Genomic DNA, 24,941 nt, shown 5'->3' on the forward strand with positions numbered 1-24,941 from the left:
CCTAAGAGCTCAATCCTCATAAACTCATATATTTCCATAAATGTTCTAACATTATAAATGCTAAACTGTTCTATTCGTCTAGTTTATGTCCTTTGTACTGTATTAATACTGTATTAATAACCCCCTTGTTACATCCTCTCCAATCATGTTTATTATTCAACAATATTTGTTTAGACACATTATTTTGGTCCAACAATCTTATTGGATTTAACCTTAGTTATGTTAAGGTTAGGACAGGTTGGGGTTAGGTTAGGACAGGTTGGGGGTAGGTTAGGACAGGTTGGGGGTAGGTTAGGACAGGTTGGGGTTAGGTTAGGACAGGTTGGGGGTAGGTTAGGACAGGTTGGGGGTAGGTTAGGACAGGTTGGGGGTAGGTTAGGACAGGTTGGGGGTAGGTTAGGACAGGTTGGGGGTAGGTTAGAGTAGTAGGGATGACACGCCACAGGGGAATATTTTTTTCTGGGAGAAAATTCCCCTGTAGCGTGTCGGGGTTTTCAGGTGAATTTAGAAATTCCCCTGTAGCGTGTCGGGGTTTTCAGGTGAATTTAGAAATTCCCCTGTAGCATGTCAGGGTTTTCAGGTAAATTTGTCAGTCACAGATTTTAGAAGTTGTTAAAGTTCTTATGATGAAAATAATTTCCGAGTCTTAGAAGTTTGTTAAAGGTCTTATGGGAGAAATTCAAATTCGCGTTTAAGAGCCAGCATTTCCAGGAGAACTCTACGGACATATTTTACCTGTTTTCAACTTACAAAATTCGTCTGTGTGAGCCATGGTTTTCAGGTCCAAAGGGAAAAAATCGTCTGTGGGAGCCAGGGTTTTCCCTCCCCTGCCTCTCCCGCTCGTACCTCACACCCCCTCCCTCCCCCCCTTACCTCACAATCTCTCGCGTCACCTTTATTTACCTTATGCCAGCCAGCCTGACGCTTCGTGTAGGTCGCCTCTTATCTTATCTTATCTTATCTTCTCCATAATATCTGGACCGTCCCTCCACCCTCTCTCTCTCTCTCTCTCCTCTTCATATTATTCTCTCTTCCTAATTTTCTTACATCATAATGTTTTGTTCCTTTTTTCATTAACCAGTTAGTTTTATACAAATCAACCGAAGCATCTCAATGTAACCTTTATTACTGAATCTGCCTCCGAGACTATCTAAGCTGGCCCCAGCTACCTGCTCCAGGCTATCTGCCCGAGGCAATCATCACCTGATTACCTGCCCTGTCATCTACCAGTCATTGTCAGCGTTCGCCACCGTAATAATTTATATATATACATTAGGCGTTAATAAAACTTATTTATTTATTTATAATTTATTTAGTCATCTAATTCTTAGTTTACACAATTTATAATAAACGATTCATTTAGCCCGAAGTTCTAAGAAGCTCGCTCCTCAATCCGCTTGTATAATATCCGTCCTATTCACTCTTCATCTCTGTAAATAAAGAATAACAGTTTCAGATAGCGTTTACACATGTACAATATTTATCAGACACATAAAACCTCGAAACAAATGTACTCACCATTTTCCGTTAGATAATTTGTTATAGCCTCATTCAGCCAGTCGTCTCCAAGCACATTTTCCAACAAATATCGCTCTTATCATAACACAGCGTTTCATAGCAGCTCGGCATATTTTTAAATAAAGCATAAGATAGCCTTATTACGTTCCTATCATTCTGCATATATTCTCCATAAGTAAAACTAGTTTCAAATAGCTTTAATGCAGTTTTTAGATCCTTGTTTGAAAGATGGTAACAGAAAAACATCGCATATAGCCCGCATACGTAAGTATTTAAATTAGGAACTCGCTCTGTAAACGTGTATACATCACAGTCTTTATAATAATTTAAAAACTCCGAAATGTAGGGCGAATACACATTTATTCCATATGAATCGAGTATAACTATTTTCCGTTTAGATTTATATACAGCAATCCAGTGACCCATTACTTCCTTAGAGTCTCTTCCTAATGTATTTATTATAAACATAATCGGCCTATCCCGTATTTGCTTCATTATTCTATACATATCCGTCGCTAAATAGCATCCAATATATTTAGCTTTACTACCCTTCATATTGTTCAATGCCGTATTAATTTGTTTGCAGTTCATGCTCTTGTATCACACACAACTCGCCTATCGGAATAAATTCTCAATACTTCCGTTGTATTTCCGAATAAAATAATAACTTTATTTGATTTCACTGGAACAGCAAATTCTAATGTAATTCTCAGGTTGCCCGAAGCCTCTATAGGAAGGGTATCTCTCAATTCCTCAGGCGTTAGTCTAAATGCCAGTAACGTTCTTCCTTTTATAAATGAATTATATGTCAAGATATTGCAAGCATTAAAGCCTACTGTATTTTGAGTCTCGTAGTATAGTTTCGAACATTTATTCGGGAACTTGCAAGTTATATTAAATAAGTTTGTCCCATCACGTGTAATATATACATTAGATAAATCGCAGTGATCAAAATAAAGTGGATTAAGTGTATACGCTCCTGATATTGCTTCCATATCCATCATCATAATAAATAATTTATCTGGGATAATGCTCCCCCATGGCTGGTCAATACTTAATCTCTGCTGCCCATTACCAAGAATGAACGTCTTGTGGAGTGTCTTATCAAACGTATATGTAACTGGCATATTTTGTTCAGCCAGAGCTCTATTAATGGCCTCCAATCCAGATGCGAATGGAGTTATCCGATCAATCCACATTCTAGCTAGTTTTATGTTAAACTTGTATCCAGATTCAATACTGTTTATAACCCACGGATCACTGTTAAGTTCTAATCTCAAACGAATATCAATTCCATCCAAAAGATATTCGCTCAAAGTTGTAATGTCCAATAGCAGTTTAAAGCAACAATTTACTCCCTCAGTTTTTAACTTTACAAATCTAGATTTAAGGTCTTCTGAGGCATTCTTAAAATAATCTACATCATATTTTTCAGGAAAAACATCATTATAGAAATACGTCAGTTCTTTAAATCTTTCAGCTTTACATTCAGAAAGCGTTGTCATTAGCTTTACATATGATAAATATGAAAATAGTGAATTAGTTTCCACCACTTGCTCATTTAAATAAACAGTTACAGCTTTAAACATTGTCTGGGACAAACCATTGACTATTGATGCATTTTTAATATCCGCTAAAGCCGTAATTCCGTCAGGTCCCGTTAATTCAACCATCAGTTCTAGCGTCAAGCTCGAAAGATCAATAAATTGCCCCTTAACTCCTGGGATACGGAATTCAATATAAGAGTCTTTAAATTTATTGTTAATACTTGAATTCACAGGTAAAATATCCTGTGTCTGTCTTGAAAATATTGTACTTTCAACCATTCTATGCGGATTAACTTTAGGAAAGCCATCGCTTATAGCAGCTGTATAATTTTCTAAAGGAACTTGCAAAGCTGCACTAGGAGCATTTACACTCATCATGTCTGCGTCTAGCATACAACTAGTACTGTTTTTATGAAAACACGTCTTTATATCTATCCATTTTCTTTATATAGGCAGGTCTTTTCGTTTTTCTTTTCGTTATTCGGCCACCTGCTATCAATTTAGGACCTATACTTTTCAATGTTTCCATACCGCGTTTTCTAATTGAATCTTTCAAAGTACCTTGGCCTGCATTTATATCCTGCAAAACATTCTGTCCCATTGTCAATGCTGCTGGCATGATAGTTTTTAATAGGAAAGGAGTTGCTCTACGAGCTAGACCAGTTAAGAAACTTAATATTCCACCTCCTCTTAAATGTCTTCTATCAAAAACAGTAATATCGCCCAGTGCTCCACCTCTCTTCCCTCGAGGAGCGATAAATCGCCCTACCTCGTCAACAGACAGCGGTACAAACCCGACCCTCATGTTTAAACAGGCCAAGAGAGAATGATAAACTCCCTCTACTCACGCCATTATATATCAACGGGTCTAATATGTAATACTAAAATCGTACATCCATCCTTTTCAAAATATACACGCTCCCCATCTTGATCTGTTAATCTAATACTGATGCCATCAATATTAGTCGTATTTAAAGGTTTATATAATTTCCTGTGTGTTACATTACTTTGAAACGAAACAACATCCAAGATATTTACAATCTGATTACCAAACATGGTGGGCTGCACCTTATCACAATATACACACAAGAAATCTATACGGCCTCCCGGCCTAGGATGATAATAGCATGTATCTTGTACAAATAACCTGTTATTAGGTAGTTTATTCATAAAAAAAATATCATAGGCTTTACCTACTTCAGCTCCAATAACTTTACATATATTTCGACAGAAAGATAAAGAAATTCGAACAACTAATTTTCCATCCTTTGTAATAAATAATTTTAACAACTTCTCGCTAAATGCTGCATTAAACTTAATTCGATTAATACTCGAATCATATTTCATATAAACGTCCCCGTGATCTGGGAAATTATAATTAAGTACGGATCCTATAAAACTCAGTGAACTTTTTGAAAATATAGTAGAAATTTCTCTATTTAAAATAGTCATTAGCTCTATGCAATTATCACTGGCTAAAATATCCGACTTTTAAGTGAAAGATGTATTCACCGTACTCAAATCAGATAAATTTTGATTAGACACTAGAAGTTGAACTGAAATAAAACTTTCCGGGTCATTCCTCCTAACAGCGAAATAAGATGGAGGCAGGAATATATTCTTCAGGCGCACTTCATAAGCTTTATTCGGGTCTAAAGGCAGCTGATTATGTAATCTATTTTCAAAAGCATTGGGAGCATAGTTTTTAAATACATCAGTATCAGAGTTACTCACTGCATATATAACGTAACTATCCATCCTGTAGACTAATAGTAAATGATAAAAATAAACAGAAACTCACCTTAATATGGTATCCAGGTAGACTCTCCTTCATCTCCAGCCTTGAACTTCCTCTTCAAACTCGGAGGAGAAAACACTTGATTTTTCGCATCTACATTTCTAAATAAATTCCTAGGTGTAGAGGTCAAAGAAAAAAACAACTTGGCTATGGGCAATTTATCTTCTGGGAATAACAATTTCGGAGTGCACATCCTGCCTATAACATCATCAACAATATTGATCCCAGTAACTGGCGATGTAATGTTCCCTTCCTCATCCCACTTTACAAGTCCAGATGTATTAAAATAATTTAACAAGGAGACAGCAAAATCATAATCCTTAAGCTTTAATCTTAAGTCTATCAAGTGTTGTATAACAGGATTTGTTCTCACTGTCGTCGTAGGCTTCTCAACACTTACTGCCGTAGGCTTCTGTTGATCAATAGCTTTTCGTGGTACACGATAGAATTCTTTCATTATTCCTTATTAAATAGCCTTGAAATAAAATTTATAGCTATGGGAAGTAAAATGCCCAATAAATTACCTCCTCTTTTACTTGTTAATATGTCTTTCTTGAGTGAAATAGCCTTCTTCTTACAGGCTAATGTATGGAGTAGAGCTCTATATTTAGAAAGTCTCTTTAAAATAGGCTTCCCAACTTCAATTTTATTTTTTAAGAAATTATTAAATATTTCCGATAAGCAAAGTATATGTTCCTTTTTAAGAGTCTTAATTAACTTTTTCCTAGAATTATAACTTAATCTAGCTAATAGTTCAATAAATCCACGATACTTGCTAACTAAGGGCTGCTTCTTCATAGTTTCTTCACGTCATCTGAATTCACCCACTGATCAAATGAACTGTCGTAACCGACGTATCTAACTTTATATAAAGTAGTATTACCAACTTTACGTTTACTTATAATTCTCTCAATTTCAAATGTATCTGACAAGTAGGTGGGAGTCAACTCCTCTCTATAAAATCCGCCTTCTATAAGTCTATGGAGTGTATGGAGTAGAGCTCTATATTTAGAAAGTCTCTTTAAAATAGGCTTCCCAACTTCAATTTTATTTTTTAAGAAATTATTAAATATTTCCGATAAGCAAAGTATATGTTCCTTTTTAAGAGTCTTAATTAACTTTTTCCTAGAATTATAACTTAATCTAGCTAATAGTTCAATAAATCCACGATACTTGCTAACTAAGGGCTGCTTCTTCATAGTTTCTTCACGTCATCTGAATTCACCCACTGATCAAATGAACTGTCGTAACCGACGTATCTAACTTTATATAAAGTAGTATTACCAACTTTACGTTTACTTATAATTCTCTCAATTTCAAATGTATCTGACAAGTAGGTGGGAGTCAACTCCTCTCTATAAAATCCGCCTTCTATAAGTCTATTATTTAAGTCCTTTAGATAATATAAAGGCACGGGTTGTTTAGTATCAATTTGAGCAATTGTAAATATTTCCTTAGTGTTCTGTTGATGAAAACCTCTTTTGAACTTTGAAATACGATTAGATAAGGCAAGCTGTACTGTATCTCCTACAGACAGATGATTACTGATGCTTGGCTTAGTCTGCTGCTCTCCTTTATACATGAGCTTAAATTGCCTAGTCACATCTTGAGGCGAAGATAAAGCATGTACATCAATAGGTATTTTCCCCTTTAATCCTCTATGTGGTGTTCTATTATACGTTTTAACCATATCAGGTAAAACATTTATATAGGTTAAGGTGTTATAAGCCGTTAAATATTTATATATCTTAGTTTTCAATGTTCTTATAAATCTCTCTGCAATGCTGGCTTTAGTTTCCTGAGAAAATACACTGTACAGATCAATGTTTTTACTGTCTAACAATCGTTTCATATATTTATTATAGAATTCACCGCCCTTATCAGTGTTAAGCTTCCTTACACCTTTTGATGAAGGTAAATCCAGAATAGCTGTCGGAAAATCCGACACCATTTAATAATCATACAGATAATAGCTGTATTGTATAAACAAGTTACCCATAGAAAACGTAACTTGTAGTGGAATTACCGTCTATAGAAAACGGGATATCATCACCACATACTATTATAATTCACCAGCTATTCTGCTGGGAATTGTTCTTAAATACATTAGTCTTTGGACTTTACCATCATAAAAACATCTTATATAAATTAACTTAATTATCAATATTAAAGTAGAATAAATGTGACCCTTCTATCACTTTCTGAAATGTGGACAATGTAAGCCAGGCGTCAGAGGGAGGAAGGAGGGAGCCATTGTTGTGTCACCTCCGAGACGTGTGGAGCAAATTTAGCTCCTATCATATCTGGACAATGTCGGCCAGTAACGTCAATAGTATGGAGTGTTAAACAGCCATTGTTTATACTGAGACCAGAGGCTCACACGGGAGCAAATTCGGCTCCTGTTAAATTTACTTGGACGTAGTGTTATGGAACCCAAAGGTGTACCATTGTCAACACGCTGTCTACAAATTCAAGTTAAGTGTCTATCCGAAACCCGTTTATCATTCATTTATGGCCATTAATGTCAGGATATAGGGTGACCCGGTTAGATCACGTGGAAGCCTCAAACTAAAGGTAATTAAGCCAGGTCTTTAATGTTCCATGTACTGTATAGTGTTTTCTCTGATATAGCTTGTCATATATAGGATTCTGGCTTCACAGCTAGCGCACTTTTGACAGGTCAACACGAGGATGCAAGATTATGTGCACCAGTTACTGGGTGATAGAAGCTACCTCAAAGAGGATAATTTGGTGTCTACACCCTAGTTATACCTGGTGGACTAACCTGCTGTACTATAAGATAAGGAACCTTTTCAATGTATGTAGTTACTGTAGTTTGATTGGCTGCATATATATTAATTTAATAACCCCCCCTAATGTGTAGAGGATCGATTTGTGAGATTAAGAGATTATTGCAGAAATACAGTCCACTTATCATTATACAAATTGCTATCGAAGTATATAAATTAACGTAAATATAAATTCATATAAATTAAATAAATATAAATCTCACAGGTCGGTTCCCACATTATTTGGTCATCTTCGAACCGGATGACGGATTATTTGATCCTTTGAACCCACATTTGGTCATCTTAGTACCGGATGAACCAGTTAACCAGTGGATTCATTAAATATACTAGTGCAGTGTGATTTAAACAAAGCCAGTCAAAGACAGCGGCGAAGCCTCGTGGGAGCTCAGTAGCCTCCCTCAGCCGAGTTCAGCTTAGTCAGCGGTTTCATGCACACCCACAGAAATTTGGTGGTGTGTTATTCTGTGAAATGACAGCGCTAATATAGAAGCCAGCCAAATTAGTGACTGTGTTGCGAGATTGTTCACGGATTTCGTGGTGTTACATTTCGCGAGAGATTATCTACGAATTTTGTGGAGTTTATTTCGCGAGGTCACTAATAATATTTAATACTTCTAGATAATATTAGAAGTTTCATAGAGGCTAATTAAGAGGCTATTATCAATAATTGTGTATATTATTTCTCCAAAATAGAGAATTATTTAATATATTGCACTAGTGTTCACAGTATAATATTTACTAATTGCCAACCCACAACAGGGTAGGATATTACCATTGACTAGTTGAACTATTATCGTTCATCCTAGTCCCATTATTACCATAGTCAGTTGTACTATATTCAACAACTTAACACCATTAATGAATGGTGTAGACCCTATTTTGGGTGTAATTTTTATCAACTCGAATTGAGTTGTATATATAATAATTTACTTATGATCATTACACCTTTGAGTGATTAATTAGTGTCAATTCCATCCTAGGGTGATATAGAAGAGCTAACCTAAAGGTACTTCCAGTGACACTGGTTTATCACTCAAATCATTAGTGTGTATGATTGTATATATATAATGTGTATTAATTTTAAGTGCTAACCTCTACTAGAGGTAGGATTATTGCCTAGTGAGTTCAGAATTTACCCTAGGCTACCATTAGAGCTTGTTCAGTATTATGAGCAGCCCAAGTACAAGCCCCACAAGGCTTCACCAACTAGCCAGTATGGATAATGCAGGGAGAATGAAAAGAACCCTTGCAGGTCTTAAAGGCCACTTAACAAGACAGATCAAGAAATGTGAAGATTTGTCACAACAATCTCAAGTTGATTATGCTGACCTGGAAAGCTATTATCAAGCAGCTGCAGGTAAATTTGAGCAAATCAAATGTCAAATAGCAACATATGTGGCTGAACTTGCCAACACCAATTTATCAGAAACAGAAATAGACGACATTATGGTTGATCTAGCGAATTATGAAGATCACACTCAGGCCACGTTACAGCCTTATGTCAAATTAATTGCCCAGAACAAGGCAACAGCAACAACAACAACAGTTGCATCTAATACGAGTCAAGCAGAAGCTCGACTCCCTCCAATTAATTTACCCACTTTCTCAGGAAAAGATGAGGAAGATTGGGACGAATTTTGGAACAAATTCGTTGACCTTGTAGACTCAAAACAATCTTTACCTAGGAGTAGTAAATTCTCTTATTTGCAAGGTCAATTATCAGGTGAGGCTAAAACAGTAGTATCCCATCTGAGATTAACTTATGACGGCTATGATCTGGCAGTAAAACTCCTCAAGGATAATTATGCTGATCCAGAAGTAAGAACATCACATTTAGTTCATGAGCTGTTGCATTTACCCCCACCGGAGGCTTCAGCTGATTCACTCCAAGTCTTCAAGCTGGAGGTAGAATCATTGATCAATGCCCTCAGCCTGACAGCAGATACAAACGGGGCTGAGTGGGTCTTGAAAATAATTGTCCAGGAGAAAATACCTAGGGACATATTGAGACAAATGAGTGCTCATTACAATAAAAGCATCTTATCCATGAATGAAATATCTGAAGGTTTAAAGTCAGTAGTTCATCAATTACGAACACATGACAAATTAAAACCACCAAGTAAACCCTCAGAAACCAATAATAGTAAACCACAGAGTACCAAAGGTACTCCAAATCAATCTAGACAATATAATTTAACACCAAAGTGGAACAGTGGCAGTGTGGGCGTATATGCAGTGGGACCCTCCAAGCCTATAGTTACTGTGTCACCCAAGAACGTGACACCAAAGGGTACTGGAAGCTATGGAACATGTTTGTTCTGCAATGAGAAACATTCAATATACCACTGCTCTAATTTTCCTGATAGTGACGCCCGTGTTGAGCGACTCAAAGATTTGCAACATTGCACGAGGTGCCTCAGGAAACATAACATCCAGGACTGTGATACCCAATTACACACCTGTAATAGGTGTAACAAAGGTCAGCACCATGCAGCATTGTGCAGAGACACCAAAACAACGTCTCCAAACCCCAAGGTGGAAGATAGCATTCCCACCACAGTACAGTACTGCAAGGTGCAACCAACAAAGAGTGTCCAATCGGCAAAGTCTAAAGGTAATACGACTTTGCCTACTGCCCAAATTACCATCCTGAATAAGAGGGCCAAGGTCCATACCCGTGGGTTGTTTGACCAAGGATCCCAGAGAACATATATCACTAAAAAGCTGGCAGATGAATTACAATTAAGGCCTGTAGCCCAGATGTCATTCAACATCTCAGGGTTTGTAACAGATGCAGGACCTCAAGTCTACCAGGTGGTACAACCATCAGTACGTTTAGGCAGGTACGTCTGTCGAGTACAAGCCATTGTGGTGGACAAATTACCAGTAGACCTACAAGTTCAAGGTCTGAGAGCAACAGCCAAATTCCTGAGAAATAGAGGAATAAAATTGGCAGATAATATTAAGTCTGATCACCTCACCGACTTCGGTCTCCTTGTAGGGACAGACTATTGTCATCGATTCATCGGTAGCCCTACTAAATATCAGGGTATAACCATGTTAAACTCTGCAGGAGGTAAATTACTCTCAGGTCCAGTATCAAGCCTGGGGAGACCTATGCCTGCAGATAAACAATACCAGTAGAGATCTAAATTTGTCAGCTGATTATATTTCTCCAGTAGCATTATACTAAGGAGATTACAGCTGACTATACCAACAGAGGTTGATGTTAGTATCATCATTTAAAGCTGAAGATGAGTTCATGAGGCCTCAGTGGCAAATCAGTGAACAGTAGCCTAAAACAGCTACAAGTCACTGCGACCAATGTCACTGAACCCACTGCAGTCTCAGAACTATACTTTACTTTAATGATGAGCTATTCAATCCTCTGAATCAATTAATTAAATTAAACCCCAATAAATCTGATGACTGATTTGATACATTTATTATTTAATCAAGATGTATTCCATGGGCCTCAGTGTTTATATATCAGTGACCAGTTACCTGAACAAACTTCAAGTTATATCTGATGTCACTGATCTCATTGCAGTCCCTGAATCATACTTGACTGTAGTACTTGATCACATCCAGTCTTCTGGGTTAAATAATATGTAATTAGGCTTGAATATTAGCCTTTCAAGAGTTGACAGGGAAATGAAATCGCATTAGACTTCTAACCCCTGCAACTCTAGTACGGGACATCCGTCCTGTACGAACAGACACACAAATGTGTGATTACTAACTGCTAACATCAAATTAATCTAATAATTCGAAGGAGGAGTATCGGTGTTCGTCTGTTCTAAAGAGGACTTCGACCCGTGAGCAGCCCCTGGGGAATTATGTCGGAAAATCCGACACCATTTAATAATCATACAGATAATAGCTGTATTGTATAAACAAGTTACCCATAGAAAACGTAACTTGTAGTGGAATTACCGTCTATAGAAAACGGGGTATCATCACCACATACTACTATAATTCACCAGCTATTCTGCTGGGAATTGTTCTTAAATACATTAGTCTTTGGACTTTACCATCATAAAAACATCTTATATAAATTAACTTAATTATCAATATTAAAGTAGAATAAATGTGACCCTTCTATCACTTTCTGAAATGTGGACAATGTAAGCCAGGCGTCAGAGGGAGGAAGGAGGGAGCCATTGTTGTGTCACCTCCGAGACGTGTGGAGCAAATTTAGCTCCTATCATATCTGGACAATGTCGGCCAGTAACGTCAATAGTATGGAGTGTTAAACAGCCATTGTTTATACTGAGACCAGAGGCTCACACGGGAGCAAATTCGGCTCCTGTTAAATTTACTTGGACGTAGTGTTATGGAACCCAAAGGTGTACCATTGTCAACACGCTGTCTACAAATTCAAGTTAAGTGTCTATCCGAAACCCGTTTATCATTCATTTATGGCCATTAATGTCAGGATATAGGGTGACCCGGTTAGATCACGTGGAAGCCTCAAACTAAAGGTAATTAAGCCAGGTCTTTAATGTTCCATGTACTGTATAGTGTTTTCTCTGATATAGCTTGTCATATATAGGATTCTGGCTTCACAGCTAGCGCACTTTTGACAGGTCAACACGAGGATGCAAGATTATGTGCACCAGTTACTGGGTGATAGAAGCTACCTCAAAGAGGATAATTTGGTGTCTACACCCTAGTTATACCTGGTGGACTAACCTGCTGTACTATAAGATAAGGAACCTTTTCAATGTATGTAGTTACTGTAGTTTGATTGGCTGCATATATATTAATTTAATAACCCCCCCCTAATGTGTAGAGGATCGATTTGTGAGATTAAGAGATTATTGCAGAAATACAGTCCACTTATCATTATACAAATTGCTATCGAAGTATATAAATTAACGTAAATATAAATTCATAATAGCTTTCATGGCTTCACTTACACTCTGACCTGATTTAGTGGATAGTGGAACTACATGTGCAAACCTTGAAAATATATCAACACAAACTAATAAATATTTAATATCATTGTTGTGCTTAGCTAACAATGTCATATCAGCCAAGTCACTGGTAAAGAAAGCTTTAGGTCTAGGTGCTAAGATACGTCTTTGTTTAAATTTACGTTTTTTTAATAGATGTAAGGTATATGCATTAGACGTTTTTAAATAGTCTTTCACATCTTTTATAGTTAATTCAGGGATTGTTTTCTTTGCAGCCTTATACAATTTTAAAATGCCACCAAACTCACCTACGGACTTGGGATCATTGTATATCTTATTAAGAGTTTGTGTAATGTTCACCATTGATACACTATTTCATATGGGGGTTCATTTACAATATTTCCCCTAAATATTATGGATTCAGGTGTTTTAACGCCCAAGTCAACAAGTAAATACCCATACTGTCGAGAAATCACTTTCTTATATATATCTAAAAATTTCTTGGCATCTTGTTTTCCGAATATTTGTCTGCCTAATGTTTCTATCTGGGACAAGTCTCTTGATTTAAGCAGAATAAAATGAGATGCATTTAAACTTATAGATCTAGAAAATTTCCCACTGAAAAATATATTTTGGGTTATAAAAATAACAGAGATGTTCTCATGCCGTCCCTTAGTAAATATATCACTTACTATTTTAGAGTTTGTAGATTCAACATACAAGTCATCATAAACAACTAATATATGAGATGTGTCCTCTGGATCACGATCGTCTAAAGGGTTTACAATTTCAGAGTAAAAAGATATCTTATGTTTAATGAGTGGATTAGTTCTCAACTCTTTATACCCGCTTCCACAGATAATTATTTTTGCAAAGTTCTGCTGATATTTCTCTATCATTTTAGCACATAAATAGCTCTTCCCACCATTTGAAAATCCAGCAATAATAATTCTTGACGGTTCACTAAATATATTCAACTGGGTTTCAGTAATAACTTTTTTCTGCCCTTCCATGTTGCTAGGATTCAATAGACTAACTACAAATATATAATGAAAGGAGTATTTAAACGAAATCTACATTCGAGTTTTTATTTTAAACATAGCCAATAAAATCATAGTCATAACATAACCAATACAGTAATAAAATCATAGAATATACAATATCAAAATATCATAGACATTTAAATCATAGTCATTTTCATATCAAATACAGTAACAAATCTTAGCCAATACAGTAACAAAATAAATTATAGTCATAACATAGCCATTTGATCATATCCAATACAGTAAGAAAATCATAGCCAATATAATATTATAGACATTTGAATATATTACAGTAACAAATCATAGCCAGTTCCGTACCAAAATAAATCATAGTCAATAGAATATCATAGACATTAAATCATAGTCATTAGAATATAGTTATAGATAATACATAGACAATACAGTAACAGACTTAGTTGTTGTTAGGGAATAATTGCTGAGCGACTTTATCCCGCTTTTCCCAAAGATTAAAAATGGGGAACAATTGACGTCTTGGTTGGGGATTATCTACAATTACTGGATCCTCTACCTGCACCTCTTCCTCTACCCGCACCTGCACCTCTTCCTCTACCTGTACCTCTTCCTCTACCTGCACCTGCACCTCTTCTTCTACCTGTACCTCTTCCTCTACCTGCACCTGCACCTCTTCTTCTACCTGTACCTCTTCCTCTACCTGACGCTCTGGAATGTCTGGGTGACCGTAAGCTAATGACTCTGTGGGACTAATGAGATACCTCTTGTCATCAAAAGCTGACAGACCGCGCTTAGTTGTTTTACACGTGCCTATCTGTCCGTTAACATTGCGAATGGATCGGGATACAAAATTAAAAGTTGTATTTGTCTCTAATGTGTTCTGAAAAGATGCATGTGTTATTTTCTTTTGTTGGTGATAAGGAATCCCTTTACATTTACATAAATGTTCTTTATCAAGGGTTAGGAGAGAGTAAGTTTTAGGCTTGAGTGCAATTAATTCAGTTATAATTTTCTGCTTTACTTCTGACTTGAGGAGTCCTAGTTCACCTTTGCGAGTAGCAGAATACATAGGATGATCTTTGTCGAAATTACTGAAATCCATATAATCTACTAGAGGAGCTTTTGTCATTTCTTGGAAAGCATCTTTACAGGTCAGAGTAAATATGAATGAGTCTGTATCCGTATAAATTAGTCTAGCTCTCTCCCCATAATGGGCTTTAACTACATTATACCAGAACTCGTATAAACGCCTCTTGGCTATCTGCAAGATCTGATATCCCATGTAAGAAGGAGTGGTAACTTTAATGATGTCTTTCATTACTGTACAGAGAACCCTATCTGGACCTAAAGAGACAGCTCGTTTATACAAAGGGTTTCTTGCATGAGTTAAGAATGAATGTTTTGTCGTTACTAGATGGTGAGTATTAGCATATCGAGATATATTTGTCATTGATTTCCCGTACAGACTATTACTTATGAGTTTAAAGGCTTTTTCTTTAACTTTACAGGTGGTATTGGCTCGTTCTCGAATGTTGGTTGAAATAAAATCTTTTAAATAGGGAGCCTGTTTAAATTCATAGATTGTTTTTACTCGTTCAACTTCTAGCCCTAGTTTTAATAGCAATTGTAGGAAATCAAGGCTTACTAAGTAATTGTTTTGGGGCAAGTGGGATGCAATTAACTTAGTATTTTTAGGTGGGAGTTTACGTTTTTCATCATTAAGGGTTTTCTTACTGTACTCTGACAAAAACTCCTCAGTTATATTAGTATGAGACAGTACAAGGGGCAGATCATCAGTATACCTGGCTACCTCGGGAGATACATGTTTTGTATCGCATAAAATCCAATAACCTTTGTCTTGATCACAGGGGATATGTTGTAACCCTTGCCCTAATAAGGTATCCCGCTCAAGGTCAGTTAATTGTCTAATCCCTCCCTGGGGAAGTACCTCAGCCATGCACGCTGCATATAGGCTGTTGAAGTCGAGGTACAAAATATGAGTATCGTCGTCAGAGCTTGGGTTAGATGTAGTGTGCTCGTTAACAGTCTGTGTAAATTGTCTTATGGAAGATATGAACCCCCCTCTAAGATTCCTTCTCAACAAATCATATATATTCTGATCATACACATAGTCAAGTACAACTTTTGATTTAAATAAGAATGCGTCCCAAGCGTAACTAGGAAGTGATACATAGAAAACAATATCTAGTTCATAAATTTCTTTGAATGATGTTCGCCAAAGTGTAATTATATCAACTAACATTCCTACGTCAACTTTTAAATATAACATGAGGTAATCCTTTATGTTTGTACAGTTCCCTAAATTAAATACTTTAAGAGCAATGTTATAATCTTCTTCAGACAGTGGAGAGTCATGTAAAACATTATAAAACTTATCTCGCGATGGGAGCTGAGGTTCGTCTAACACGTCCATGGAAGAAATATAATCATAACATAGGCTTTGTTTACCTTTAATTAACAGAGCTTTAGCTTCATCGGATACGCCATTTAGTATGTGTTCAGTGTACTTGGTGGGTTTCTTACTGGCAACGTGCTCGCTTGCTAAGGTTCCTAATGACCCATTAAGGAGAGCTAGGCTATCTAGGAATTTAAGTTTACCTATGATGACTTGCATGAATTTCAATCCTTCCTTGGTTAGAATTTCTACATCACGGTGAGGATTTTTGGGCATTTCTTTAAGTATAATTCCAAGATCATAGGCAGCATTATGGGAAAATGTGGTCAAGTATCTACGAGCATTTTTACATTGTAAATTGCAGCGAGCACAATAAGCACCTAAGTAATTATTTTCCTGAATAGCATGATTATGATGTCTATGTTTATCTTTCTTATTCTTGAAAGTTTGATGACACAATTGACACGTATTTTGTCTTTGAAACATTCTTTTCTGTTCTCTAGACAAGTTCTTAGGGAAGTTGGGGAGCTGAGCATGAATAGCTTTCCATGAGGCTTCTAGCTTTGTAATAAAATGATTGACCGCGTCTGGACCTACGTATGAATACGTTTCTACGACATTGAATTCCCTGTCTAAAATCATGTAAGCATAAGCAATTGCTTTATGCTTACATTCCACCATGCCTCTAGGATTTTGACGGTCTAAAAGACATTCAAAATCGTAATAGGCGGTGTGAGTTGGGCTATAGGTCCTACCATAATTTTTAAAACTGATTTTATCATTAGCATTATAGAACGAAAATACTTGGGATACAGTGCATGACTCTTCGTGAGCCTGAATTTCATCTAAGGGAGCATGCAAAAGACAAATTTTGCAGAATTTGTGAGTGTTAGGAATTCTACCGTAGTTATGGTTAATATTCTTTACAAATTTATCAAAGTCCTTGATCAGACAAAGATGCTTGCCTTCTAATAACAACATAGGGACTTTATCGGCATACTTTTCCTGGCTTTTCCTAGCTAAACTAAGATAGTATCTGCTACTTTCATGAGTTACTGTATAAATATAAATAGAAATTTTGTTAAGCTTCTCTATTTTCTTAAGGTTATCAAATGATACGGGGAATCTGATTTCATCTGCCCATACTACGAATCTTCTACACCATCGAAGGTTTTTGTAATGATGTCTAACGTTATTCATAGTCCTGCCCAATGCTAAGTTTTTATACGCTGCAATGCACTGTAACAAACACTCATCTCCTTCACTTTCAGGATTAAATACTGATTCTTTACCCTTTAATTTTGCAGGATATGGTACGTAAGATCCAAGGTGCATAGGGTGGCGAATATATGAAAAATTAATGGCAAAGCCCGACATGGAATGAATTCCTACACTTGAGGATTGGACATTTTTTAGGCATTCATCAATTTTAGCAGACATTTCGTCAACCCATGAATTTACGAGAACTTCCACCTCTTCCTGTGTAACAGTCTGAGTTTCGCCTATAATTGAAAATACTTCGTCTAATATTTCATATAGATCGTCGGCATGATTAAGTTTTTTGCAAAATTAGGCTTACGTCAGGGTAAATGTGAAATGAGGGAGGGAATTCTTCCTGTATTTGTCTGAACTGATTGTCTATATATTCTATAAAAAATTCCCTATACCTATTTATATAAACGCTGGGGTCAGCGTCTAAATGACCGGGAATGGAGAAAGAATGTCTCGAGAATGATCCTTCGAAATGGCGTATGACTTCTAACACTCGCGGAACAACGTTATCTAAGTTAAGTACCTCTGGGGAATCTGGAGCGTTGACTTCTTCATCTGATATGTCATGAACAGGGGGTTGATTGTCTTCTTCTTCATCTGAGGATGCCTGCAGGTTGCCGTCTGGTGCATCTTCTTCTAGCTCCTGGGACAGCTGGGGTTGACTGCGTACAGGCGTGCTCCACTCAGAGGGTTGGGTTGAATCCAGGGGCGATTCTGTAATATAATATTAGCAATGAATAAACATTAAGAGGAAAACAAATTTGAAAACATTAAGAGGATTTGAAAACCTTAATAGGAAAACAATGTTTGTAACTTTAAGAAGAAAATATCGTGTAAATAAGAGGATTTATTATTAAGAGGAAAAACAAAAAGTCTAAATAAGAGGAAAAACTGAATTACAGATAAATAATAATATTACTTACGAGCTGGGATGTTGATTCCACCAAGTATGAGATTCTCTTGATCACGAATAGGAACTCCTGTAATGGAAACATTTTTCTGTATGAGCACATATTACTTATTTATACACTTGTTTTAAAAAATATATAATTATTAACTTTTAAATTACGAAAATTATTGTGAAAACGTACGGTTATTTATGATGCGACGGCGTTTGGGTGGAGGTTCAATGACGTTTCTGGCTTCGGTGTGAGGTTCCTGGTTAACGGACCAATGACAGTATGGGCAGGAAGTAGAACCATGAACTGAAATAAGAATAATATATATAAATTGACTGTCTGTATGTATGTTTGTATGTGTGTTTCGGATATATATTTTCTTTGAAAGTTTATTGAATGTGCGAGAAAAAGCGGTACTTACGATTTGCACAATAGAGTTGTCCACAGCTGGTACAGGTTACGTCAAAATGTCCAGGCGGTGTAGGCCCGTTGCATCCTATACAGTACAGTCTGCATTCTTGAAGAGCGTTGATAGACATTTCACCTAGGCATGTTAAACACCGTGTTTGACACACATGCCCGATTTCGTTGTTGAGAGGAGACAGGCACAGGGGACACACTGTCATGATGACGATATGACTAGGCTGGGGAACCTTGTGAACAGGATGAAGATTGAATGATGACTGAAAGTGTAGGCCTCTAAGACTTTGGCCTTAGGCGATCTGAGGGGGCCCCTGAATGAGCGTAATAACAATAGTGAGCCCCTGAGTGAGCGTTTGGCTGTTTTATTAATAGCGAGAATGATTGGCGAATACTGGGAATAAACTCTTTTATTATACATTGAGTAAACTAAGAATTAGATGACTAAATAAATTATAAATAAATAAATAAATATGTTTTATTAACGCCTAATGTATATATATATAAATTATTACGGTGGCGAACGCTGACAATGACTGGTAGATGTCAGGGCAGGTAATCAGGCAATGATTGCCTCGGGCAGATAGCCCGGGGGGCAGGTAGCTGGGGCCAGCTTAGATAGTCTCGGAGACAGTTTTCAGTAATAAAGGTTACATTGAGATGCTTCGGTTGATTTGTATAAAACTGACTGGTTAATGAAAAAAAAGGAATAAAACATTACGATGTCAGAAAAATAGGAAGAGAGAATAATATGAAGAGGAGCGAGCGAGAGAGAGAGAGAGTGGAGGGACGGTCCAGATATTATGGAGAAGATAAGATAAGATAAGAGGTAACCTGTATGCGACGTCTGGCTGGCCAGCGTAAGGTAAATACAGGTGACGCGAGAGATTGCGAGGTAAGGGGGGGAGGGAGGGGGTGTGAGGTACGAGTGGGAGATGCAGGGGGAGGGAAAGGTGAGGGAGGGGGGATGGCAGGGAAATGAATTAGATATATAGTAATATACAAGTTTCTAAGTAAGAAACAAATAAGAACTTTTAACAAAACTTGTATGACATTATTTCATGATAAGAACTTTAACAAACTTCTAAAGTTTTTGGAAATTATTTTTCATCATAAGATCTTTAACAAACTCGTATGACATTATTTTTAATTATAAGAATTTTAACAACTTCTAAAATATGTGACTGACAAAATTTACCTGAAAAACCTGGCTCATAAACTCGAATTTGAATTTCTCCCATAAGACCTTTAACAAACTTCTAAGTCTCGGAAATTATTTTCACCATAAGAACTTTAACAACTTCTAAAATCTGTGACTGACAAATTTACCTGAAAACCGTGGCTCACACACGGGATTTTGGACCTGAAAACCCTGGCCCGCACAGGGGATTTTGGACCTGAAAACCCTGGCCCTCACAGGTGATTTTCTAAATTTACCTGAAAACCCTGGCCCGCACAGGTGATTTTTCCCCCAGAAAAAAAAATCGTCTGTGGCATGTCATCCCTACTACTGGTTAGGACAGGTTGGGGGTAGGTTAGGACAGGTTGGAGGTAGGTTAGGACAGGTTGGGGGTAGGTTAGGACAGGTTGGGGTTAGGTTAGGACAGGTTGGGGGTAGGTTAGGACAGGTTGGGGGTAGGTTAGGACAGGTTGGGGTTCGGTTAGGACAGGTTGGGGGTTGGTTAGGACAGGTTGGGGGTAGGTTAGGACAGGTTGGGGGTAGGTTAGGACAGGTTGGGGGTAGGTTAGGACAGGTTGGGGGTAGGTTAGGACAGGTTGGGGTTAGGTTAGGACAGGTTGGGGTTAGGTTAGGACAGGTTGGGGTTAGGTTAGGACAGGTTGGGGTTAGGTTAGGACAGGTTGGGGGTAGGTTAGGACAGGTTGGGGGTTATCTTGAGATGATTTCGGGGCTTTAGTGTCCCCGCGGCCTGGTCCTCGACCAGGCCTCCACCCCCAGGAAGCAGCCCGTGACAGTTGACTAACACCCAGGTACCTATTTACTGCTAGGTAACAGGGGTATAAGGTGAAAGAAACTCTGCCCATTGTTTCTCGCCGGCGCCTAGGATCGAACCCAGGACCACAGGATCACAAGTATAGCGTGCTGTCCGCTCGGCCGACCGGCTCCTGGGTAGGTTAGGACAGGTTGGGTTAGGTTAGGACAGTTTGGGGTTAGGTTAGGACAGTTTGGGGGGTAGGTTAGGACAGGTTGGGAGTAGGTTAGGACAGGTTCGGGTTAGGTTAGGACAGGTTGGGTTTAGGTTAGGACAGGCTGGGTTAGGTTTGGACAGTTTGGGGTTAGGTTAGGACAGTTTGGGGGGTAGGTTAGGACAGGTTGGGATTATGTTAGGACAGGTTGGGGTTAGTTTAGAACAGGTTGGGGATAGGTTAGGACAGGCTGGGTGAGATTTCGGATAGGCAGGTTTAAGTTAGGACAGGTTGGGGTTAGGATAGGACAGGTTGGGGGTAGTTTAGGACAGGTTGGGTTAGGTTAGGACAGGATGGGTTAGGTTAGTACAGGTTGGGGTTAGGTTAGGACAGGCTGAGTTAGGTTAGGACAGGTTGGGGTTAAGTTATGACAGGTTGGGGGAAGATTAGGACAGGTTGAAATTAGGTTAGGATAGGTTGGGGTTAGGTTAGGACAGGCTGGGTTAGGTTGGGACAGGCTGGGTTAGGTTAGGACAGGTTGGTGGTATGTTAGGACAGGTTGGGGTTAGGTTAGGATAGGTTGGGGTTAGGTTAGGACAGGTTGGGGGTAGGTTAGGACAGGTCGGGGTTAGGTTAGGACAGGTTGGGGGTAGGTTAGGACAGGCTGGGTTAGGTTAGGATAGGTTGGGGTTAGGTTAGGACAGGTTGGGGGTAGGTTAGGACTGGTTGGGGTTAGGTTAGGACAGGTTGGGGGTAGGTTAGGACAGGTTGGGGTTAGGTTAGGACAGGTTGGGGTTAGGTTAGGACAGGTTGGGGGTAGGTTAGGACAGGTTGAGGTTAGGTTAGGACAGGTTGGGGGGTAGGTTAGGACAGGTTGGGGTTAGGGTAGGACAGGCTGGGTTAGGTTAGGACACGTTGGGGGGTAGGTTAGGACAGGTTGGGGTTAGGGTAGGACAGGCTGGGTTAGGTTAGGACACGTTGGGGGGTAGGTTAGGACAGGTTGGGGGTAGGTTAGGACAGGTTGGGGTTAGGTTAGGACAGGTTGGGGTTAGGTTAGGACAGGCTGAGTTAGGTTAGGACAGGTTGAGGTTAGGTTAGGACAGGTTAGGTTAGGTTAGGACACGTTGGGGGTAGGTTAGGACAGGTTGGGGTTAGGTTAGGACAGGTTAGATTAGGTTAGGACACGTTGGGGGTAGGTTAGGACAGGTTAGGTTAGGTTAGGACACGTTGGGGGTAGGTTAGGACAGGTTGGGGTTAGGTTAGGACACGTTGGGTTAGGTTAGGAGAGGCTGGGTTAGGTTAGGACAGGTTGGGGTTAGGTTAGGACAGGCTGGGTTAGGTTAGGACAGGCTGGGTTAGGTTAGGACAGGTTGAGGTTAGGTTAGGACAGGTTGGGTTAGGTTAGGACACGTTGGGGGTAGGTTAGGACAGGTTGGGTTAGGACAGGTTAGGACTCATCTGGGTACATCTGCTGCCGGGTATGGTACATGTGGGGCACACCTGCTGCCGGGTATGGTACATGTGGGCCACATCTGCTGCAATAATGGCGGCACTGTGGCGTCGTCTCAACATTAATGGCAATTTCCCACTTCTAGTGTAGTGTGGACGCCAGGCTGCTGAAGTGTTTAGATGTAACCAAGTGTAATGGCTTCTGCTCCAGACGCGTCCCGACACGGTTCAATTTTTATTTCGTGAGAAGTCGGTTTACTTAGCATATTTGATTACTGAAAATTCAGTTTGTTACAAGGATGCTTTATTTTATTACATACGGCCATCTAACTGTAGATTTGATTGAAGATTAATTAATTAATATAATTTCAGAACGTAGCGTCTTGTTTACATCTTGTGCAATATAATATTCTCGTTTTCTAGAGAAATCACGACGTGTTCTGTTTCTTAATGTATAACTAAAATAATTTGAGGAAATTTATATTAAAGATTAATAAGTATTGTTGGAAATTTCCGACACTACCCAGCCACTTTCACCATGCATTACCTCACTACCCACCCACCATATAAGGTCGTCGTGGACGGGGTCTTGGGAGAAGACACAGTGCCTGGTCTTGGAGAAGGTGGGAGTCTGGCGTTTGGTCTTGCCCTGACACCTGGCTACCTGCAGCTGCATCAGGTACTCCTGGATGTCGAACTTGCATCCCTTCATCCTCCTGGCCCACACTCCAGGTCTGCCGGCTTCCCTGCACGAATGAACACACAACTCAACTGTGGGATCGTGTCAATATGGTGTCTACTCTCTCCTCTCCTTCATTTTTGTTTGGAGTTCCCTGGACCCTGGACATGCTATGAGACAGTTTTATGTCCAGGGAACTCAACATCTACTGTCTGGATGATGGAGGCCTTGTCGCTCTCCTCCAACTGACACATTACTCAGCAAGTGTATATATATATATATATATATATATATATATATATATATATATATATATATATATATATATATATATATATATATATATATATATATATATATATATACATTCTGCCATTCACATAAGTTGTCTCGTGGAATGCACCCTCCTGGGTACCCAGTTGATTGCATATATAATCCATGAGATTATAGATGCAACAATCCTGAACATAATGAGGATGTATGAAAGGATTGACAAAATCTATACATATTGTATACTACAAGGTAAGGTACCTTCTCACAAGAAACCTGTCCATTCCTAAGTTACTAAATGGTACAATTTGTATAATTTAAATGGTACAAGGCAATTCTGAAATTGACTTTTTTTAAAAGCATCCACTTAAATATAATTAACTAAGTTTACTACAATTTTCATTACATCAAGTTGCTTAAGGCCAGCACTTGCACACAAAACTCCTCGTAAACTTTACATTGAAAGTCTACAAGTCCACGTCCAATATATTTAACAAAGATGTTAACAAAACCTGTTGTGCCAGGTGGGCCTTCACTTGTCACACCAACTGCTACTGAAAGGTAAACTTGTCGGCTAGACAATTGGTTTACTGCTGCCTAGCCTATTGCAGCCCCTGAGGTGAGTTCAAGTAATGTTACCATAGTAACCAGTTCTTCGCATATGTCCCTACAAAATCATGCAATAGTATGGAGTCTCGCTACTGATGAACCATCGGTGTTCTCATCAAGGCAAATGGAAAGGAACTTACATGAACCAATATCGTGTATTAGATGTTCTGCTTTATTTCCAACTTTAATATTCTATCTTTTGCTGTGTTTATACTCACTGATCCATTCTTAAGGGGCCGGGAAACTATTAACTAAATCCTCCTCAAACTCTCTCAATTTGTTATGCTTAATCCACATGACAAATGTTGCAACTTTTACTAATGCGTCAACATCGTAACATGCGCACAAACTTAGAAAACAAAAATAAAAATTTTATTTTCTAAATTTTCAAATTATCATCCGAAAATTAAAAAAAAAGTGTCACCAATTGTGTTATTTGTCATTAGGGTCTGAAAATATGATATGATCTCCAATATATATATTTTATAATTTTGTTTGTGAGCAAAGATTGGTGTACAACAACTTTTGAATGTGGCTTTTCAAACATGCGCCAAAATTAGACATAAAAAAATTTATAACTCTAATGTTTTTGTATATATGGAAAAAAACTAAATATTGTAAAACAAAGAACTTGGCAAATAATATGTAAATATTGTGATAATCGATCAAAAACTGAAATTAGAGGGATTTTTCAAAGTTGAAAATCTAGTTTTCTGAGAAATTGAAGATGAAGATTGCGACAATGAATAGGGTCATTCTAATATATGAATTGTCTTGTATGTTTTAATAAACATTATTTGGCATTCGTACTTGAATATGTGAAAGTTGTAGGTCAATATGTGTTGAAATGAGGTCAAGAAAATATACCCCCCCCCCAAAAAAAAATAGGGATAATTATAATGATATACATGTATACTTTATATAAGTGATAAAACCCTAATATGGTCCCCAATCATCAATAAAACATAAAGAGACATAAAGAGATAGAGTTTGAAATCTGTGAAAAAATTGGCCAAAACAAATTCAGTCACAAGTTTGGCCACCTGTAGCTGATATATTTGTTAACCAATTTCATTCTAACTTCACAGTGCTGGGTACGTATTACCCAAGATGTAGAAGTTACAATAAGATCAGATTATAAACAAAAAAGAAAATAAAAAGCAAAAATTCCTAC

General features: G+C 38.0%; 2 protein-coding genes across 2 annotated transcripts in view; both read right to left on the reverse strand.

The window, feature by feature from the left end:
- LOC138366947 (uncharacterized) overlaps positions 1-22,955 on the reverse strand; it is an 85,471-nt gene extending 62,516 nt beyond the window's left edge. The window contains exon 1 of the mRNA XM_069328281.1: positions 22,773-22,955. Within this exon, the coding sequence (XP_069184382.1) occupies positions 22,773-22,921 (149 nt within the window). The 5' untranslated portion in view covers positions 22,922-22,955. The remainder of the gene's footprint in view (positions 1-22,772) is intronic.
- Positions 13,789-18,285, reverse strand: LOC138366946 (uncharacterized). The gene is made up of 2 exons (XM_069328276.1): positions 18,220-18,285; positions 13,789-18,010 (listed from the first exon to the last, which is right to left on the reverse strand). Exon 2 carries the CDS (start codon positions 17,462-17,464, stop codon positions 14,048-14,050), a length of 3,417 nt encoding a protein of 1,138 aa, XP_069184377.1. The 5' UTR covers positions 17,465-18,010; positions 18,220-18,285; the 3' UTR covers positions 13,789-14,047.
- Positions 22,956-24,941: the final 1,986 nt, after the last annotated feature.

This window comes from Procambarus clarkii, chromosome 2 (genome assembly GCF_040958095.1).
Source record: "Procambarus clarkii isolate CNS0578487 chromosome 2, FALCON_Pclarkii_2.0, whole genome shotgun sequence".
Lineage (NCBI taxonomy): Eukaryota > Metazoa > Arthropoda > Malacostraca > Decapoda > Cambaridae > Procambarus > Procambarus clarkii.